The following is a 19341-nucleotide window of genomic DNA, read 5'->3' on the forward strand; positions in this document are numbered from 1 at the left end:
TTTTGTTATTCTAGCAATGCCGTGGACACATTTATACTAAACTTAAAAAAAAACAAAGACACAACAGTGTTACACAAATATAATAACCTATTTTACCCAAATGATTCAAAACTTGTTTTATATATGAGCAAAGAGTGCATTACAGTTTTTCCAAAAAAAAGGGTACATACCTGTTTATTTTCTCCTGTAAATACAGACCACTCAAAAAGAACATTGTTATAAAAAAAAACTCATAAAAAAACTAAAATATTTTCATTCTCAATGGTGGCCGCTGAATTTGTCCTATGTGAATCTTAATCAACCAAACAGAAGGGCAGTGAACTAACAAGGGTTCGGTTTAGATAAACATCAAGAGAACAAAAGAGTGAATGGAGGAAAAGAGTAGGGCAAAAAACAAGAATATTTTATTTTACACTATATAAAAAGGTGACAGATGTTTTGTTCCTCTCCCTCTTACCTCATGCAGCTTCACTCTTACTTTATTAATGGCCTTCAACCAGTGCAGACGGGAAGGAGAGAAAGGAGGTGGGCCATCCTCAAAGAAACTAAAAAAAAAGACAAATAAATGACATTAGACCAAGTGGCTAAAATCACTTGCTGGAACTACACTTTTGGCCCATTTCCTATAAAGAGTATATTATACATTTACATGCATATAATTTGTTAACTTAACTTTGTCACCTTTTAAAAGTATACTATCATACAGATGGTCTCAAAGCTAGACATGAACTAGGGAACAAACCTAGAAATTTAAATGTCATGGGGTATTTAGATCAGATGCAGATCAGAAACAAAAATTTAAAACATGATTCTGATACAATTAAACAATGTGTAATTATATAAGGTTTCATTACAGTTGCAATCAAGGTCAATGAATACACATTTTCCAGTGTTTCAGTTTGAATATTAGCTTATTTTTTAGGTTTCATATGATTGTATCTTGTTTTATATTTCCTAGTCTTTACTAGATGATTTTACCGTTCCTTTATTCACATCTATTCGGTGTGTCACATACAGTACCTGTGCTGCCTCTCAGGTTTTCTCCCTTGATTAGAAACAGGTTTTGGCGTACTCTCCCCTTGTACTTCTTTCTCCACATTTGCTAGTATCTCCCTTTCCCCTTTTTCTGTGTCATCTGAGGCTGGAAGAGGTTGAGCAACAACAGAAGACCTGATCTGAGTGTCTGAATAGCTTTGTTCTTCTGGCTCAGAGCTGAACTGGGAACTGGCTTGGCTAAGGTTACCAGAAGACCCAAATCGAGAACTGTCCACAGGGCTGGTAAAAGAAAACAAAAGATGTAAATATCAAGATGCAAATATCTAAACCTAGTAACAAACTAAATCACACAGGTATCAATTTCAGTCCTTAGATTATGTTTAAAATGTGTTTGGGTAACAAGTCAATAATGTCATTACAGTAATGCAGTATGAAGAACCTTAGGGGAAAGTTAAATAAACACGCTGGGAGCAGACAGTGCTAATTTGAATTAACTGAAATACTAGATAAAGAAGATTAATCTATAAAATGAAACAGTAGTAAAAAAAAAAAAAAAATCTAAGTACAGTTTAAGGGATTCGTAATTTCAGGAGCAAGCAATGTTCTTGTAATGTTCGTTATGTTATGCATGTCTTGACAGACTATAAAAAAACCAAAAGAAAAATGTTCAATGATGGGAATATAAAACAAATGATTAATATTTAATAAAATGAATAATAATTAATACAAATTAGAATATCTTGAAAAGATGTAGGGTAATGTTCACAATAAACCATAATAAATGGCATAAGAACAGACATTTATTATGATTTTACTAGCCTTTTATCAAAGGTTTGCTGTAGAAGTCTCCCTGGTGGCTTTTCTGCACTGGAATCTGTATCTGGAATGTCATTGTCCTTATCTATGCAGTCTTTGGAAATTTGAGATTTCTCTATATGTTCGACTTCCAGACAGGATGACCCTTGTTTAAGTGCTGTTGGACTCTCTGGACTTGTGTCAAAGCTTGGCTGCTTATGTGAAGAGTTGTCACTTGGACCTTCTGTATCACTGGGATCTGCACTTCCTGTGACGTCTGATTCAGGTGACAATTTATCAGCCTCGGGTTCATAAATTTCTTCAGGTCTCAAGTCTAGGTGTTTGGACTGGGTTGCAGGAGGGGTCTGAGGGGGTGAACTTTGCCATGGGAAGCCCATTTTCCTTCCAAACATTGATGACATGGTCTCTTCCTTTGCAGTAGCTGCCTTCTCTTCTTGGAAGAGACCCACAGACAAACCTTTGAAACCGGAAAGCAAACCACTGCTCTCTGCTAGTGGCTGTGAAGGATTGGTGCTGACTGAAGGGGCAGGAGTGGAAGAGCCAAAAAAAGAGCTGAAAGGTTTGGCTGTCTCTGCTGCACCAGACATCAAACCACCAAAAGAGGATGTTGACAAACCAGGTAAAGTAAAAACACCTTTAGAAGGTGGTGAGGTTGGTCGTTTGTCTTCAACTAGTATTTTGTGTGTAGATGGTGGGGTTTCAGTGTCTCCTGGTAGTACCTTTGAGGATAAACCCAATTCAGATATCTGTGTGTGAATAGTGTCAGATGTATCATTGATCTCCTTGATTTCATCTTTTGTTTCATGCGAAGATTTGACCTCTTGCTCTTCAACAACCTTTAACGACTCAGAATCACATTCCCTCAGTTCTTCGTTAACTAATTTAGTACCTGTCACAGTTGACTCAGATTCAGAGACTGCACTTGACTCATTAACATTGAGGCTCATTTGTTCTTTAGAGTCATGTGTTCCATCGTTACCTTCAGTTTCAGTTTTCTCTGGCAGCTTGGTTTCATCTGATTTTGTTGCTTCTGTACCTTTAAACAATCCAAACAAATCACCAGTGAGAGATTCCGTTTGCAGGCTGGTTGGGAGATTAAAAAATGAGCTCTTCTGCTGTTGTGGTGCAGTGGATGTAGGTGGTGACTTGAAGAAAGAGGTCTGTGGCACTGAGAAGAAACTAGAAGTTGCTGGCTTGTTAGAAGCACTAGGTCCAGAAAACATTGACATAAAGCCAGAAAATGCAGCAGGTTCTGGGGGTCTTTGAGAGCCAGGCATTCTTGGTCTTGGTTGACCAGAAATGACAGGTCTAGGTCCTCTTGGATCAGGCATTCCAGGTCTGGGCTGACAAAAAGGTCCAGCCATTCTTGGTCTTGGCTGAGCAGGAAAACCCAGTCTTCCTGGCTGAGGCACAATCATTTCTTGTTTAGACTGTTGCTGCTGCTGTGGATCTAAAGATGGTTGCATGGTTGCCACCATTAATGGTTTGTCACTTTCTTCTGACTTTGTGATTTCATCTGTTTTTTCTTTAAGGTCTGCTTGTTGGCTGTCAGAAATTCTGTCTGTTATTTGTACATCATCACCTTTTCCCGATTCTTCAATGAGAGTTTTCTGATTTTTTGTGCCTTTCTCAGAACCCAGATGTTTGTTCATTTCTTGAGACTTTTCCAGTTCCAGACATTCTTCTGATTCCACATTTTTCTCCACTGGTTTGTCAGCTTCTAATGGCATTTCATTTTCTTGTAATTCAGTCAGTTTTTCAGGCTCTACAGCTTTATCAGATTCTAGTGACACCTCTGATGGTTTCTCAAGCGAAACAGGCTCTGCAACTCGCCCTTGCCTGGATGAATTATCAAGAACAAACTGGTTTAGATCTTCATTAAAATCGGTTTTCTCTGGACTAGTGGCTACAGTTTCTTTGTAATTTTCCATGCCCAGCTCCTCATTTTTAAATTGCTCATTAATAGTTTGTTCCTCAGGTATTTTGTCAACCACTGAAGTTTCTTCATTTTTAGATTGTTCCTCTGTCAGGAGTACAACCTCTTCAGTCTCATTTATTTGTGTGATGCAATCAGTTTTCTTTGAACAAGTGGCTACAGTTTCTTTGTCATTTTCCATGCCCAGTCCCTCATTTTTAAATGGCTCATTAATAGTTTGTTCCTCATGTATTTTGTCAACCACTGAAGTTTCTTCATTTTTAGATTGTTCCTCTGTCAGGAGTACAACCTCTTCAGTCTCATTTATTGGTGTCATGGAATCAGTTTTCTTTGAACAAGTTTCTACAGTTTCTTTGTAGCTTTCCATGTCCAGCTCCTCATTTTTAAGTTGCTCATTAATAGTTTGTTCCTCATGTATTTTGTCAACCACTGAAGTTTCTTTATTTTTAGATTGTTCGTCTGTCAGATGTACAACCTCTTCATTCTCATTTATTAGTGTCATGATTTTAGATGTAGTATTGCCATTTATGCATGGCAGAATTTCATCAGTCCTCCCTGCAACATTCATAGAGTCTTCCTTCATTTCATCACATGGTTTTTGATCCATCTTTACAGGAGATTCAGTTGTGTTCTCTACAGAAACCTCTTCTTTAGCCTCAACAGATGCATTTTCATCTGTAATTGATTTAGTTAAAGTTGTGGGTGATATATGGCATGTGAGAGAAGCCTCCCTTATAGTGGTAACATCCACAGATTTTAAATCTGATTTCTTATCATCCATGAAAGACATGATGTTGAATCCAGTAGATTTTGTTTTATCAGATGAAAACACAGAGGGAACTTTAAAAAGACCTTCTGGCTCAGAGCCTCCGGTTGGACTTTGCCCAGTGAACATGGAAAACAATCCTTTTCCTGTTGTCTCCTTATTGGTGGATTCAGTTGCAACAGCATCAGTTGGTGCTTGAGATTGAGAACTACTTCCACCAAACATGGAAAATAAACCAGGCCCACTGTTTTCTTTGGCACCAGAACCAGGCAAAATACCTCCAAGAATTGAGGATCCAGATCCAGGTGTTTTTGCAGCAACTCCACTTGTTGGTGCTGTCTGCTGAGAAGACCCACTAAACACAGAAAAAAATCCTTTACCCATTGGTTCATTGGAAGTGGGCCCTCTTGGGGTTGGACTCCTTGGACCAGGTCCTGATGTAGCCCTTAGAACATGTCCTGGTGGTCCTCTTGGTCCAAGTCCTGAAGCCACCCTTGGAGTAGGCATGTGTGGTGGTCTTTGTCCTATAGGTAGACCTTTTGGGCCAGACATGGGCGGACATTCCTGGTCAGGTTGTGGCTGAGCAACAGATCCACTAAATATAGAAAACAGGCCCTTTCCAGGTGGATCTTTAGGTGCAGATGAGGCAGGGGTTGCTTGAGGAGCAGCACTTCCAAACATTGAGAATAATCCTGTACCTGGCATTTCGTTGGAGGATGAGGACCCAGGGATTATTCCTCCTAGTATGGACTGTCCACTCTGAGGTTGAGATTCACCCAAAGATGGGCCAAAAAGTGAGAATATGCCTTTGCCAGATTGCTCTTCGACAACTGTGTCTTTGAGAGTGGAAGAAGTTGGTTCAGTACTGGTGGGTGTGGTCTCTTCATTTGATCTTGCAGGCCCTGTTTTCTGCACTTCCATTTCCTTTGTACTTGGTTTAGATTTTGATATGGAGGTTTTCAGAGTGTCTTCTGATGGTACTTTTTCTGTTCCTGAAGACACTGGTCCAGAAGTGATACTCAGTTTGTCAGACATTACTTTAGGGGATTCTTCATGATCTTTTATTTTTTCTTCACACTTTGTTGATTCAGTGTTTGCACCATCTCCTAGGTTCGACTCTTGTTTAAAACCACTGGAAACTTGGTCATCTTTATTGTAATCTGCAGGGGTTGCTTGAGGAGCAGCACTTCCAAACATTGAGAATAATCCTGTACCTGGCATTTTGTTGGAGGATGAGGACCCAGGGATTATTCCTCCTAGTATGGACTGTCCACTCTGAGGTTGAGATTCACCCAAAGATGGGCCAAAAAGTGAGAACATGCCTTTGCTAGATTGCTCTTCGACAACTGAGTCTTTGAGAGTGGAAGGAGAAGCTGGTTCAGTGCTGGTGGGTGTGGTCTCTTTATTTGATCTTGCAGGCCCTGTTCTCTGCACTTCCACTTCCTTTGTACTTGGTTTAGATTTTGATATGGAGGAGTTTGATTTCAGAGTGTCTTCTGATGGTACTTTTTCTGTTCCTGAAGACACTGGTCCAGAAGTGATACTCAGTTTGTCAGACATTACTTTAGGGGATTCTTCATGATCTTTTATTTTTTCTTCACACTTTGTTGATTCAGTGTTTGCACCATCTCCTAGGTTCGACTCTTGTTTAAAACCACTGGAAACTTGGTCATCTTTATTGTAATCTTCTTCAAGATATGTTTTTTCAGAAGAGCTGGCCTCAGGGCAGATACTCTCATTTTGTTCAACAGTGCTTAGTATTAATGGTGCTGATGCATCCTCAATGGAGTCATCATGTTTAATTTCAGAAACCTCTGTTAGAGCCTCTGGAGATGCCATCATTTTAGATAAATTATTTTTGATGCTGTGACTGTCAATTTTTTGATATGCCACATCCACTGTAGCTAAATTTTCTTGAGAACCAACAGTACTTTCCAAAGGGGTCTTGTCAATGAGAGATAAAGCAAAATCATCTTTCTCTGTTGTATCAAGTTCATCTGTCAATATATCTTCTTCACTAGGACAGTCTTCAGGACTGCTAGCCTCTGAAATCATGATCTGAGGGATAAGCATCTTTCTTGGTCCCAAACCAGAATTAACTAATGTTCGCCCCTCTAGCTCAGAGGGTGAAACTGTAGTGAAAGAAGGTACCTCTTCGATAGACATCATCTCAGACAAAACAAACTGTTGGGGGGTAACATCTAGCTGACTAACATTGTCCACCACAGTCTCTTGTGTTGAAACCGATTCAGACATTGCTGCTGTTTGTGGTACAGAGGGCTGTGAAGTCACTTGAATTGACATATACTGGGCATCACATCCATTTTCTGTAGCTGAATGATGTAGAGTAGACATTTTATCTGGTTGGCCTGAATCAGTCTGGTTGCCAGACAAAAGCATAAATGGTACATCTTTCAATTGTGTTTGAAGTGTTAAGGGGGTAATTGTAGAACCACTGGAAGATGTAGGAAGGCTGGTGGCAACCAGAAAAGATACATCACTTGTGACTGAAACTTCAGCAAAGGGAATGCTTTCAGAAATGTTTACTTGAGACTGTGACTCTACTGGCACAAAAACATTAATTGGCTGAGAAATTGTGCCACCAAATGTTGGAGCCCAACTTTCAACAAATGCCTCTGTGATCTGAGGAACTGATGTTCTGTTGTGTTGTAGTGAACTTCTTAAAGATTGGTCAATGGGGAAAATTCGAGCCGGTGGAACTGGGGAAACTTCATTAAGTTCAACAGGTGGACTTAATACAGAAGTTGGTGTAGTAAATACTGGACTTGGAAAAGGCTCTGTGGGTAGATCAACTAAGGATGGTTGTGCAGTATGTGCTTGACCAGTAGTTACTATGGTTCCACTGAACACTGATGTATCTGCTGTGGTTGTCACTGTCCCGTTTGGAGATGTGGTAATTTCTTGGTTAAATTCAATACACTGATGAAGTGATGGTTTTATGATTGACATTTTATCACTTCTTTGTGAGACATTAGCTGTTGTTGGCTGTGAGCTTGCTCCATCAAATAAGGATATCAATCCTTTGACTGACGTCTTTGTGGCTGGGCCTGAAATTGAGACTTGATATGGAGGTAGTTGACGACCATCCATAACACTTGGCATGACAGCTGGACTGTCCAATGAATATGGTCTTGGACATGCCATAGAAACTTCAGAGTTTGTAGTACTTGTGGGTACGACGACTACTGATTCTAGTACAATAGCAGGAGTCATTACTGGCAAGTTTGCAGTAGTAGATACAAAGTTAGATGACAAACCCTGGTCAGGTATGGATCCACCTTGAACAGATATAACTGGGGCAATTGAAGTATGAACAGGTGTTTTGTCTAACAATAGCGGCTTTTCGTCGAAAGTAGCTGTCCCATTCTGAGGGATGCAATCATCTCCTAAGCTTTCCACTGTTGATTGCTTGATAAGACCTTTCGGTCTTGAGACAGTAGTTGAAGTAATAAATGGCTCAGCCTGCTGAATAAGTTGACTCCCTTCATTCTCAGTTAATGTTGAGGGAACTGACTGGTGTCTTATCATCTGCCTACTAATGATAGACATTTGAGCTGGTTGCTGATTAGTTGTATGCTCTGAGCAATTTATGTGAGGCATAGATTTTTGGGGCAGGTCACTGAAGGTCACCACTTTAGATGAATCATTGATTTCTGTAGAGAACAGAAAGCCATGTGAATCAACACTTGTACTGCTTGCAAATGGAAGCCCCTTATCCAGAAGCTGTGGGTTGACTGGTTCAGCAGGTTCATTTTGTGCTTCCTTTAGTTGTACAGAATGTTTGGAGAAATGCATATCAGTTCTATGCAAATTATATTTCATCTGAACTGATGTATCTGCCATTTGAGTTGGCACGTTGGACTGAAAAGATGGATATGATGCTTGAGATTTAGGTAAATTATTTGATTGGGTGGCCAATATTTCCTGATTTTCTGACAGTTGGGGAGAATCCTGCTTATTTGTTGTAGTGGAACTCCGAACAGCATATATAGGCACTGTACATGCTGATGTGTTCAGAGTAGATATGTTAGTAGTTCTTGGAGATGAAAGATCTTTGACATCATTGTCACTTTTGTTTCTATTTACATCAATAACTATGTCAGCAGTCAAGTCAACAGCCCCAACATGAGATTTCTTAAAAGTAATACTACCATTTTTGGGATATCTGCTTCCAATCCTTGATTTCTCCTCTTCAGTTCTAGTAAAATCCACAGGATGTCCATTCTGAAGAACAAAGGAGCCGTTGTGCTTTGTAGGTGAAACAATGCCAGAAAAGTCAACCGGTTTGCTGAAGGCCTGAGATTCTACAGTTTGTAGCTTTGAGATTGGGAGGATTTCATTTCGATGATAGGTAGAGATCTGCTGGCGCAACAAAGTTTCTGTAGTATGACTTCCATCCAATAATTGCATTCCGTGTCGATTACCTTTTTCTTCTAGTAAGGATATACAGTGTGACATTTTTTGGGGGATCTGCTCAGAAGGTGAAAAAGATTCAACTATTAATGGCATTCCTATTGAATCTTTTCTTGAATGTTTGTTGATGGATACTTTATCTTTGACAAGAGGCAATACTCCACTTGGAAGCATGTCTCCTGTTGATGAGTTAGACATCTTAGAAGTTGATCGGACCACAGACATATCAATAGTGGATTTAATTGTGTTAGCTGGTGCCGAAGGTACTTTTGTTCCTTGAGCTATAGTTGATTTCAATGAAAAAGAGGACTTTTCATCAGGCAATTTGATTTGCCCTCGAACTGGTTTAGGATACAAAGGAGGTTCTACAATTAGAGACATACCAGCTAGACTTTTTAATTCTTCAGCATCAGTGGTTGTTCTTTTCTTTACAAGTGACAGCACACCAGCTTCAATGATAAGGTCTCCAGAAATCTCTGATGGCTCTGACAAGAGCTTTGGAGACATGTCAACTATGTCCCTGATTATATTAGCTGGTGCTGTGGGTATTCTGTTGGGTTGTCCTGAAAGAGATGATTGCCGTGTCATTTGTAAAGTGGCAGCTTTGCTTTGAAAGAAACCCACTTTAGCAGAGATGCTTCTGACTTCAAGGGATGACTGGCTTGAAGTAACACTATTCTTTTCTTTCATTGTTTCCTCATCTGAACTTTGCTGCACTTGTGATGGAGATGTAGACTCCGATATATGGTTTTCTTGGGAATTAGAGGGTGTTACAATTAAAGGCAATCCAACAGTTGTCTCTGTGGCAATCACAGTATCTGATGTTTTTCTTTTCATCAATGGCATTGGAGATAATTCTTGTTTTTCCTCTTGGACTTTTTCAGTTGGCTTTGGAGACATATCTACAATTGTCCTAACTGCACTGGCTGGAGCATAGGCTGCCTGCCAACTAGGTGTTTGTCGGCTTAAGACTGGACTTAAATGTGATGTTTTCAAATCCATCCTCTGTTGCGAAGAATCACTTTGTGTAACATTTAATTGTGATTCATAACTCCTGAGAAGAGTTTTCGACTGTAGTGTTGGAGGCTCCACAATCAAAGAGATACCAACAACTTCTTCATTGCCATCTGAGCTCGATGTTGATCTTGCTCTCAAAAGTGGCAGTGCTTCCTTTTGAACTGCCCCAGTTACCACAGCCGAATGAGTAGTTGATTTTGTAGACATATCTAATGTAGCTTTACTTGCATTTGCTGGAGCAGTTGCTGTTTGAAGACAATTAGACGGTTGCACTGGCAAACTTCCAGTTCTGTTGTAATGATGATCTTGGCTGTGTAAAACAGGGCCTTCCTGGTTAAACTTGGAGTCACTAGATAAGAGCTGTGGCAGTGATTGATGCCTTTGTGGGAGAATTTTTTTCTCTGGTACTGATGGCTCAACAAGCAAAGGCAATCCAACAAGCTCTTCATTGCCATCTGATATTGATGTCGACCTTGCTCTCACAAGTGGCAGTGCTTCCTTTTGAACTGCCCCAGTTACCACAGCCGAATGAGAAGTTGATTTTGCAGACATATCTAATGTAGCTTTACTTGCATTTGCTGGAGCAGTTGCTGTTTGAAGACAATGAGAAGGTTGCACTGGCAAACTTCCAGTTCTGTTGTAATGATGATCTTGGCTGTGTAAAACAGGGCCTTCCTGGTTAAACTTGGAGTCACTAGATAAGAGCTGTGGCAGTGATTGATGCCTTTGTGGGAGAAGTTTTTTCTCTGGTACTGATGGCTCAACAAGCAAAGGCAATCCAACAAGCTCTTCATTGCCATCTGAGATTGATGTCGACCTTGCTCTCACAAGTGGCAGTGCTTCTTTTTGAACTGCCTCAGTTACCACAGCCGAACGAGTAGTTGATTTTGCAGACATATCTAATGTAGCTTTAATTGCATTTGATGGAGCAGTTGCTGATTGACGATAATGAGTGTGTTGCAGTGGCAAACTTGCAGTTTTGTTGTAAATATGGTTTTGGATGTGTAAAACAGGGCCTTCTTGGACAAACTTGGATTCACTAGATAAGAGCTGGGGTAATGATTGATGCCTTTGTATGAGAAGATTTACCTCTTGTGCTGATGGCTCTACAAGCAAAGGCAAACCAACATAACCTGTATTCATTTCTGTGAGTGAGGCACGTCTGCTTCTTACAAGTGGTACAGCTTCAGTTGCTGAGTTCTCAGTGATTATTGTCCCCATATATTTTTTGACTGTCTTTGAAGTCATATCCAGAGTTGCTTTGATTGAATTAGCTGGAGCAGTGCTCTCATTATATGATTTTCCAGTCGTGGGTCTAATTCTCAAGGATTCACTAGCAAGTGAAGTCTGCCTTATGAGGCCAATATGTTTATTTTGAGAAGGCTTCTGCAATGCTGGGCTTAACATTGGTGATGTCTTTATTTCAGAACATGTATGAGGGGATGGTGCCCGAGGTATGGAAGTTGGCACCTGGCTGGGTTTGGCACTTTGCTTAAATGGCCCTCCCTCTAGCCTATCAAGTTGAGCTGGTGTTGAGGCTGACTTGAATGCTGCCTTTGAGGGCGAATTCACCAGGACTCTGTTAGAGCTTACCTGAGTACTGTTTGCCTGGGGCATCTGTTCTGAGGCTTGTCTAGCAAGCTGAGGTTTTTGTGATATAGGTGCTTCATCACCACCACTGTCATTTTGTCTGGGAACCCCACAGTCTGGAGGAAAGTACTGTGGTCTGCTTCTCGGAGAGGGTGGAGCAGATACAGTTCCGAGAGGTACATTAGACATTGTCAAGAAAAGATTGCTGACCTCTAGAGCTGGAAAGGTGACATTGATTTCTTTCACTTCCTTATTTAACTCAACAGTCAGATCAGTAGCCGCTGTCTCACTCGTGTCAGATGTCTCTTCAATCTGGTTTTTAACGTTTATTTTTGTTGTGGTAAAGTCAATGACATCCAGAATACATCTTTCAGCATGAGTATCTAATGGAGTTTTCTCATCATTACCTTTGTCTTTTTTGATCATGGTTCCAGAGAAATCCATAGGTTTACTACAAAAAAAAGAGTTGACTGCCATTTGAGGTTTGTTAAAAAGTAAATTCTGTGGTGGTGGCAATGATATTGTTTGATTTGACATCATTGTGCAAGGTTTTGGTTTTAAGGGAACTACTTCGGTCTTAGAGCCTTCAAAATTAGATACTTTCTCTGAGCCTTCAAAATTCAACACTTTATCTGATAAAGGAGACTGTTTTGACTGTGATGGCTGTCTTGCCAGTTTGTGTTTCTGAGACACAGCAGAGGGCTTAGAAGCAATACTTGTGAGTTGCGTGCTCAAAACTGAGGCTGGTGGAGTAGGTAATACTTGAGGTGTGGTGGTTGCACTGGGCTGTCTAAACCCATCCTGCCTTGTTGAATTTGCTGGTGTTGCAGGAAGTGTTCTAGTTGATGTATTTGGCTTTCCATTGCTCTTCAGTAGATCAGGAAGTTTTCTAGAAATGGCCTGAGGTTGTGGTATAATTGTAGATCCTGCTGATGCTGTGCTTTTAGCTGTTTGCGGTGCAGTAGTGGTTTTGTTTTCAACAAAGTTTTCAGTGGTTAAAACGGGATGGGAAGTTTGCCTAGTCTGAGTTTTCTGGTCGACAGGCTTATCATCTACATGTCCAATCATGATTTCAGGAATTGAAGGTTTCCAATTTGAGGGATAATGTCTATAGCCCACTGATGAAGTATACATAACTTGAGAAGAGGACTGTGGCACAGATACAGGAAAAAGGTCTTTAATACCCTGATTTCTCCAGTATGGCCCTCCATAACATGGATTATTTGCTTTCCTTGAGAGGTCAGCTGCTTCTTGTTGCTCCTCAGCAGAAATTGTACTTGGCTTTTCTGAACTCATTTTTACTTTTTGGAGTTTGTACACACTGAAGTCAACAGGTTGCTCTGTCTGTGCATTTATGGACTCCTGAAACATTTGGGAGAACCGCTCAAGGTTCATGTTCATAATCCTGTCACCTTTCTGTAGAGCTGAAGACAAATCAACAGGAGCATTTAAGAACTGTGAGTCACACTGATTCTTTCCTGGTATCCAAAGCACTTCATCTTCACTGAATAGAGGTATTTTAAAACCACAAAGCGTCACTTTTGGTTTGTCTTTTTTATGCAGAATATTTGAGATATTTTCAGTGATCTGTTGTAAAACACGGCTCTCCTCTGGGGTTGCACATGCATAAAGGTGCTTACCAGCCCTATCAGTCAAAAGAGAGTATATATATTCTTCATCCATGTAAACATAATAGCCACAGTCTCCTTCCTCAGCTGGCCACCACATTCCCTGCTCCAACAAGGACAGCCACTGCTGGTACCACTCAGAATCTTCAAAAAACATGTCATCCTCTATATCTCCACTAGCAGTCATAGCACTACTGAGGTTGACTGCACCTGGAGTCAAATCCAATGGCCCCTTTTTTTCAGCGAGTCGCTTGAAAAATCTTGAGTCAAATTTAAAATCCAAATCTGGTTTTGAGGTCTTTTTTGAGGCATTTTTGCCATTTAGTCTGCAGTCTGACATTGACTGGGATGAATATATTTTTGCCGTTGCATCCGTTGAGAGGTTAACAGCAGCTGCTTTTTCCATCCAAGGCTTTTTGCTTCTTTTATCACTTAAGTCATCTAAATGGTCACAGCCTCCCCAGGATTTCCTGTTTGTGTTACTCATGTCAAATACAAAAATATCCTCTCCATTTGCTAGTGGAAGACTACTTTGAAATGGCAGATTGACAACATCCTGCCAAGGATGTGAGGGTATATGGAACTGACTAGGATTCATATTTTTCAAGTTCCACCATTCAGGTGTCTCTACAACTGGTTCAGAAGGTAATGGCATTCCCACTTGATTTGCAGAATAACAGTCTGGAACTTGTGTTGCTAGGGTCTCCAATAGAGCATAATCATTCAGTTGCTGCCAAAGAAGAGCTTCTATTAGACACTGATGTTCATACAGTTCTGGGGGAATCACACCATGCTCAGCAAATGTATACAATAGATCTTGGTATCCATAATTAGTGGACGTGCCATATAAGAGTCTATGGATCTCCTCCATGTACTGTTGCGTGGATTGCACTGCAGGATGCAGATTAGTAGGTTGTTGAGAAGCTTCACTTACTAATTTGTTTGACTCTAAACTCCCGGTGCTGGTGATAACTGAAGTAGTGGGCTCATCTTTACTCTGCTTAGACATTAGTCGATCAAGAAAGCCCTTCTCTTGGTCCTTACTTTTTGCTGTAGAGTCATTTTCACTGGCTCCAGATTTAAAAATCCCAGAAAGCACACCTGCACCAATATTGGAACTACTTTTTGTTTCTTCTATGGTCTGAAGAGAAGGAAGTTTAGATGAAGTATCTTTCTCTGATGCCTTGTTAAATAATCCAGACAAGAAAACTTTTTGATCTTTTTCAACACCACCATCTTCAGAGGACAAAAGTTCAACTGGTTTAGCCCTCTGAATCTGTGGGCGGCCTTGACTAGGTTTAATTCCAGAATGGTCTTGTTGCTGCTGTTTCAGTCTCTGACCAGAAGAACCTTCATTTGTTGCTGTTGGTTCTTCAACTGTTGTAGTAAGTTTGCTTAAAAACCCTGATAAGATGCTACTGGACTCATTTTGCTGATTGCTTGCACTTTGAACGGACACATTTGCTGGCTGATTGCTTGACTGAGTATGTTGTTGCACAGATTCATCAGAGGTGGCCATTTTGAAAATGCTAGAAAATAGACCACCAGACTGTGTTGCTCCTTGTGACGCAGTCTGACCTTGACGTTGTGGACTTTGCAGCTGGCTTCCAGAGGCAGAATGTGGCTGCGGTCCTACAGAAGGTGATTTCTGAGTTGCAGCTTCTGAACCCATTTTCAAAAGACCAGAAAGAAGTCCACCCGATTGGCTTGGAGGGGGTGGCTGCTGGGTAGAAGTTTGACTCTGTCCTGATGCATCTGGCCTACTTGTTTGTTGGTTAGGCTGACCTACAGGAACAGATTTTGTTGACTGAGCTGGAGTATCGACTGATGCAAGTTTGTTGAAAAGGCCTGAAAGCAAACCCCCTTGTGGTGGCTCAGGAGTTGATGGAGTATGAGAGGGAATCTGATTTTGTCTTTGTAAAGGCTGCCTGTTTCCCTGCTGCTGTTGACTGGTTCCAGGTGGTTCTTGTTGTGACTGTGTTGGTGTTGAAAAAAGCCCAGAAAAGAACCCACCCTGCTGGGGGGCACTTTCATTTTGACCAGATCTACTGATTTGCTGCATGGTTTGTGACTGGGGTTGTGCAGTGGCAGTATCTGCAATCTTATTAAGCAACCCAGAGAACATTCCGCTTGGTCCATTTTGTGGTACCTGGTGAGGTGGAACTTTGTTTTGTCGTTGCAAGTTTTGTCTGTTAGTTTGCTGTGCATTAGGTTGACCAGAACAAGGGGCTCCCTGCTGTGGATGACTTGGGGGAGCTGGATCTTTGGCATTATTAATGTCTGAAGCACTCATACCAAACAGGCCAGAAAGGAAGCCACCTGTCTGAGAAGGTGATGGTTGTTCAGGGAGTTTAGTGCTCTGTTGTGAGGTCAGGGTATTATTTCCAGGATGTGTCTGTTGAGGAGCACTCTCTGGGGCTGTTAGCTTGTTAATAAATCCTGAAAACATTCCACTTGCTGTAGCAGGTGGAGGTTGTGGCTGTGCATTTGGTTCGCTGGATTGTTGTTGATTAGGCTGACTGCCAAGGCCACTTGGCTGTTGTGACCCTGCAAGAGCATTCTCTGTTAGTTTTAGGAGCCCCCCCAAAAGTCCTCCTGTTTGACTTGAAGGTGGTTCAACTGGCTGCGGCTGAAATTGTAGTTGACTCTTTGTGTCTGTTTGTTGTTGAGGTGGAGGTTGTGGCTGTGCATTTGGTTTGCTGGATTGTTGTTGATTAGGCTGACTGCCAAGGCCACTTGGCTGTTGTGACCCTGCAAGAGCATTCTCTGTTAGTTTTAGGAGCCCCCCCAAAAGTCCTCCTGTTTGACTTGGAGGTGGTTCAACTGGCTCCGGCTGAAATTGTAGTTGACTCTTTGTGTCTGTTTGTTGTTGACTTGGTTGTGGACTACTGCTCTGTTGTGATGTTTGCTGCTGCTGAGGTTGGGATACCTCTCCGGGTGCTGGGACAGTCTCAGGTTTGGCCAACTTCAAAAGCCCAGATAAGAATCCTCCTGATTGAGGTTGAGGTGAAGCTCCTTGAGATGGCTCATTGGAGGTGCCCTCCAATGCTACTTGCTTAGTGACATTTTGATTTTCATGGCCTGGTGCTGACTGGATATTTGCTGTTTGGGGGCTTGAAACTGTATCACTGGCCAATTTGAATAACCCAGAGAAAATGCCAGTGCTCTGCTGTGGTTGGCTGGGGCTTTGAGTATTTGCAGGTGATTCTTGAAAGGAGCTCCCTTCGTTGGAGGGCTCTTGCTGTTGTTGGCCAGCTAATTGGCTGCTTGTGGTAAAGCTTTCTGGGGCAGCCATTTTCAATATTCCTGATAACAGTCCTCCTGACTGAGGAGGTGCAGCCCCTGGTTCAACCTGGTTTGAGTTCTGGGTGCCAGTAACAGTGGAAAGTAGCCCTGAGAATAATCCACCCTGTTGAGGTTGACCAGAATTTGTTTGGGGTTTGTTGTTGCCAGATAAAAGACCAGATAGCAAGCCCTGAGACTTGGGGTGTGCTTGTGTATCAGTTTGTGGCTTTGGTTGCACCTGAGACTTTGGATGACATTGGTTCTCTGGCTTAGCATTTGCTCCATCTTGAAGTTTAGATGGATTTTCATTTCTCTCAACTTGCTCTGCATCCAGTGTATCTATTTTAATCTCACTTTGATTTTCAGTAGACAGGCACTCATTTTGAACTGTTTCTATGACTATATCTGCAGAAGCGTCTTCTACATTGGCTGGTTTTACAGGATTTACAACAACAGTGGGAATACTTTGTGCAGTTGCTGTTGGCTTTGATGAGGCTTGTGTTCCAATCGGTGGCTTTGGTGGTTCAGTTGGACTTGCTTTAAACAGATTAGAGAACCAACCAGTATCTGTATTTCCTTTGGAAACACTTTCAAGCAATGCAGAACGACTGGACAGTGGCGATTTAGCACCAGTTTGGAGTCCGTCAGGTCTAGATGGATTGGGATCTTCACCTGTTGTCAATTTTAGAAATCCGGAAAGCATACCACCTTCTTGTTTAGGGACCTGAGCACTAACTGGAGCATCTGAAGAAAAGAACGGAAGCTTTAATTTATTGCCAAAAGTACCAGACACATCCTCCGATTTTGGAGCCTCGACTGGCTTAAAAATAGAGAACATTGAGGGGGCCTCAGCTGGCTTATCATCAGGTGTATTGTTTGATATGAGTGAGTTCAGTGACTTCTTAAAGGGGCTAAAGAATCCAGTGTCTTCTGCAGGTATTTGACTGGCAGACTTTGCTTCAGTTTTACTCTCTCCTAGCTTGAACATGGCCCCTCTGGGCATGGAATCAGGTAATTCTCCAGATGATTCTGTTTCAGGTAAGAGCTCTACTGACCCACTTCCTGATCCCCCACATGAGGACTGGTGCTCAGGTTGTGTGCCAGACCCCTCTAAAGAAAAACTCTTGGATTTATCCATTGATACTTCTTTAGGCTCTGTGTTTCCCTGAGATATATTTGGTTGTGAAGTATTTTCAGCACTAGATTTGTCTCCAAAAAGCCTGAAAGGGCTCAATCTTCCAAGTACTGAATCAACCACTGTTTGAGTCTGACTTGGAGTGGAGTCCTGAGTTTGAGAGCCACTTGAATCAGTAATGTTTGTAGCATCAGTCTCTGATGTGGCACTAGGTGGTCGACTGACCTCTGCGGACTGAAATGGCAACAGTGACTGCAAAGAGAACTTCTTGTCTGCACTGGCTTCCTGATTAGCAGGTGGTACAACAGCGACGGGAGTTGGACTACCAGTGGGTTTAGGTATGAAAGAGAACAGTTTGGAAATACCAGACTCTGCCTGGGGAGGAACTGGAGATGGAGTTTTTGCTGCCATTTCTGTTGATTCTGTCATTTCAGCTGCTGGTTTAGTATTTGTGAATGAGTTAAGCAATGAGCTCATGGCATTTTTAACACCTGTAAAACCTTGTTCTACAGCCTTTTCCTCTTTTACCTCAGCTGGTTTACCCTCAGTTTTCATTTCTTCACTCCCTGTTTCTGCTTTTGTGACAGATTTTTGCATTGATTCGTATTTACTAATTTCTTCCTCTCTTCCAGCCAGATATTCTGACACAGAGTCAACTAAGTTTTGAAGTTCATCCATAGTATCATGATACTCCTTATTTGGTTGCTCCACAGGTGACACCATTTCATCTGGGTTCCTTGTGCAAATATCCCCCATGCTATTATGTTGTTCATAATTGCCTTGTGACCATTCATCATAAGAGGAAATATATCTTGAGTTATTGTAGTAACGGTCACATTCAAATTGTGCATTCTCTTCTACAAAAGCAATATCATCCAGCTCCTCTTCAGACCCAAGAGAGAACTGCATTTCATCAGATCCTACAGAACCATATTCACTTCTTGCTCTCATCCTGGCTTCCTCCTCCTCACAATAAATTGTGTAGTTCTCAAGGGTGTCTTCAAATGAGGTTTTGGCCCACATCCTGGTTTTGTACAACAGCCCCTCCGTATTTAATGCTTGGTCTGCCCTGCGAAGTTGCCTAATTGAAGGGATGATGGAAATCTCGGGAGGGGAAATTTCATCCTCGAAATTTCTAGCTTCCTTATAGACCAAACGGACCTCACTGCTGCCTGTGGCTGTTGTCCTGATGGGATTTCCAGATGCATCATACTCCTCAGCGTCCTCAGGGGACATTGCATCACACTCTACTGTCTGGTTGAAATGACTGCCTTTGGAGTCACCTGGGCTGCTCACGATTCTATAAATTTCACTCTTGGTCTCATCATCATCATCCCACGTTTTCTGCGCTGGTTCCAGGTAATCATCCAGTATGTTGTCATTCATTTTGTATTTGGTCTCCCAGTCTTCAACTCCCATGCCTGAGTCCACTGGAATCATCCGGACATCACCTGTACCACTTGAAAACCTGATGTGCATAAAGTGAAAGTGCCAAAAGCATGGATGAGGATGAGGATGAGGATGAGGATGAGAATGAATAGAAAGAGAAATTAACAAAATCTTCAAATCAAAATATAGATGAATAAAAACAAATAAATACAAATAAAAATTTATGAAACAACTGAAATGATGTAAAATATTTTCTGAAGGTAGATTGACTGCAAATAACTTAACTTTGGAAGCGACTCTTAGATATTATGACTTGGCTTCATAGATTTCATCTTGAACATACCGTAAG

The 19341-nt window shown here is 41.5% G+C and overlaps 2 protein-coding genes across 3 annotated transcripts in view; both read right to left on the minus strand.

Moving 5' to 3' along the window:
* Positions 1 to 8654, minus strand: part of unc13ba (unc-13 homolog Ba (C. elegans)) — a 73729-nt gene extending 65075 nt beyond the window's left edge. For both annotated transcript variants that reach the window (XM_079873140.1, XM_079873141.1), the window contains exons 1-3: positions 1816 to 8654; positions 1021 to 1275; positions 458 to 545 (exon numbers count right to left, since the gene is read on the minus strand). In XM_079873140.1, coding sequence (XP_079729266.1) covers positions 458 to 545; positions 1021 to 1275; positions 1816 to 8378 — 6906 coding nt within the window. In that variant the 5' untranslated portion in view covers positions 8379 to 8654. The remainder of the gene's footprint in view (positions 1 to 457; positions 546 to 1020; positions 1276 to 1815) is intronic.
* A 79-nt stretch (positions 8655 to 8733) lies between these two features.
* The window catches only part of LOC307159147 (uncharacterized protein), a gene marked incomplete at its 3' end in the record, with an annotated part of 45361 nt that continues 34753 nt past the window's right edge, over positions 8734 to 19341 (minus strand). The window contains exons 10-11 of the mRNA XM_079872358.1: positions 9332 to 19071; positions 8734 to 8759 (exon numbers count right to left, since the gene is read on the minus strand). Of these exons, the coding sequence (XP_079728484.1) occupies positions 8734 to 8759; positions 9332 to 19071 (9766 nt within the window). The remainder of the gene's footprint in view (positions 8760 to 9331; positions 19072 to 19341) is intronic.

The sequence above is a fragment of the Squalius cephalus genome (assembly GCF_949319135.1).
Source record: "Squalius cephalus genome assembly, chromosome: 5".
Classification (NCBI taxonomy): Eukaryota; Metazoa; Chordata; class Actinopteri; order Cypriniformes; family Leuciscidae; genus Squalius; species Squalius cephalus.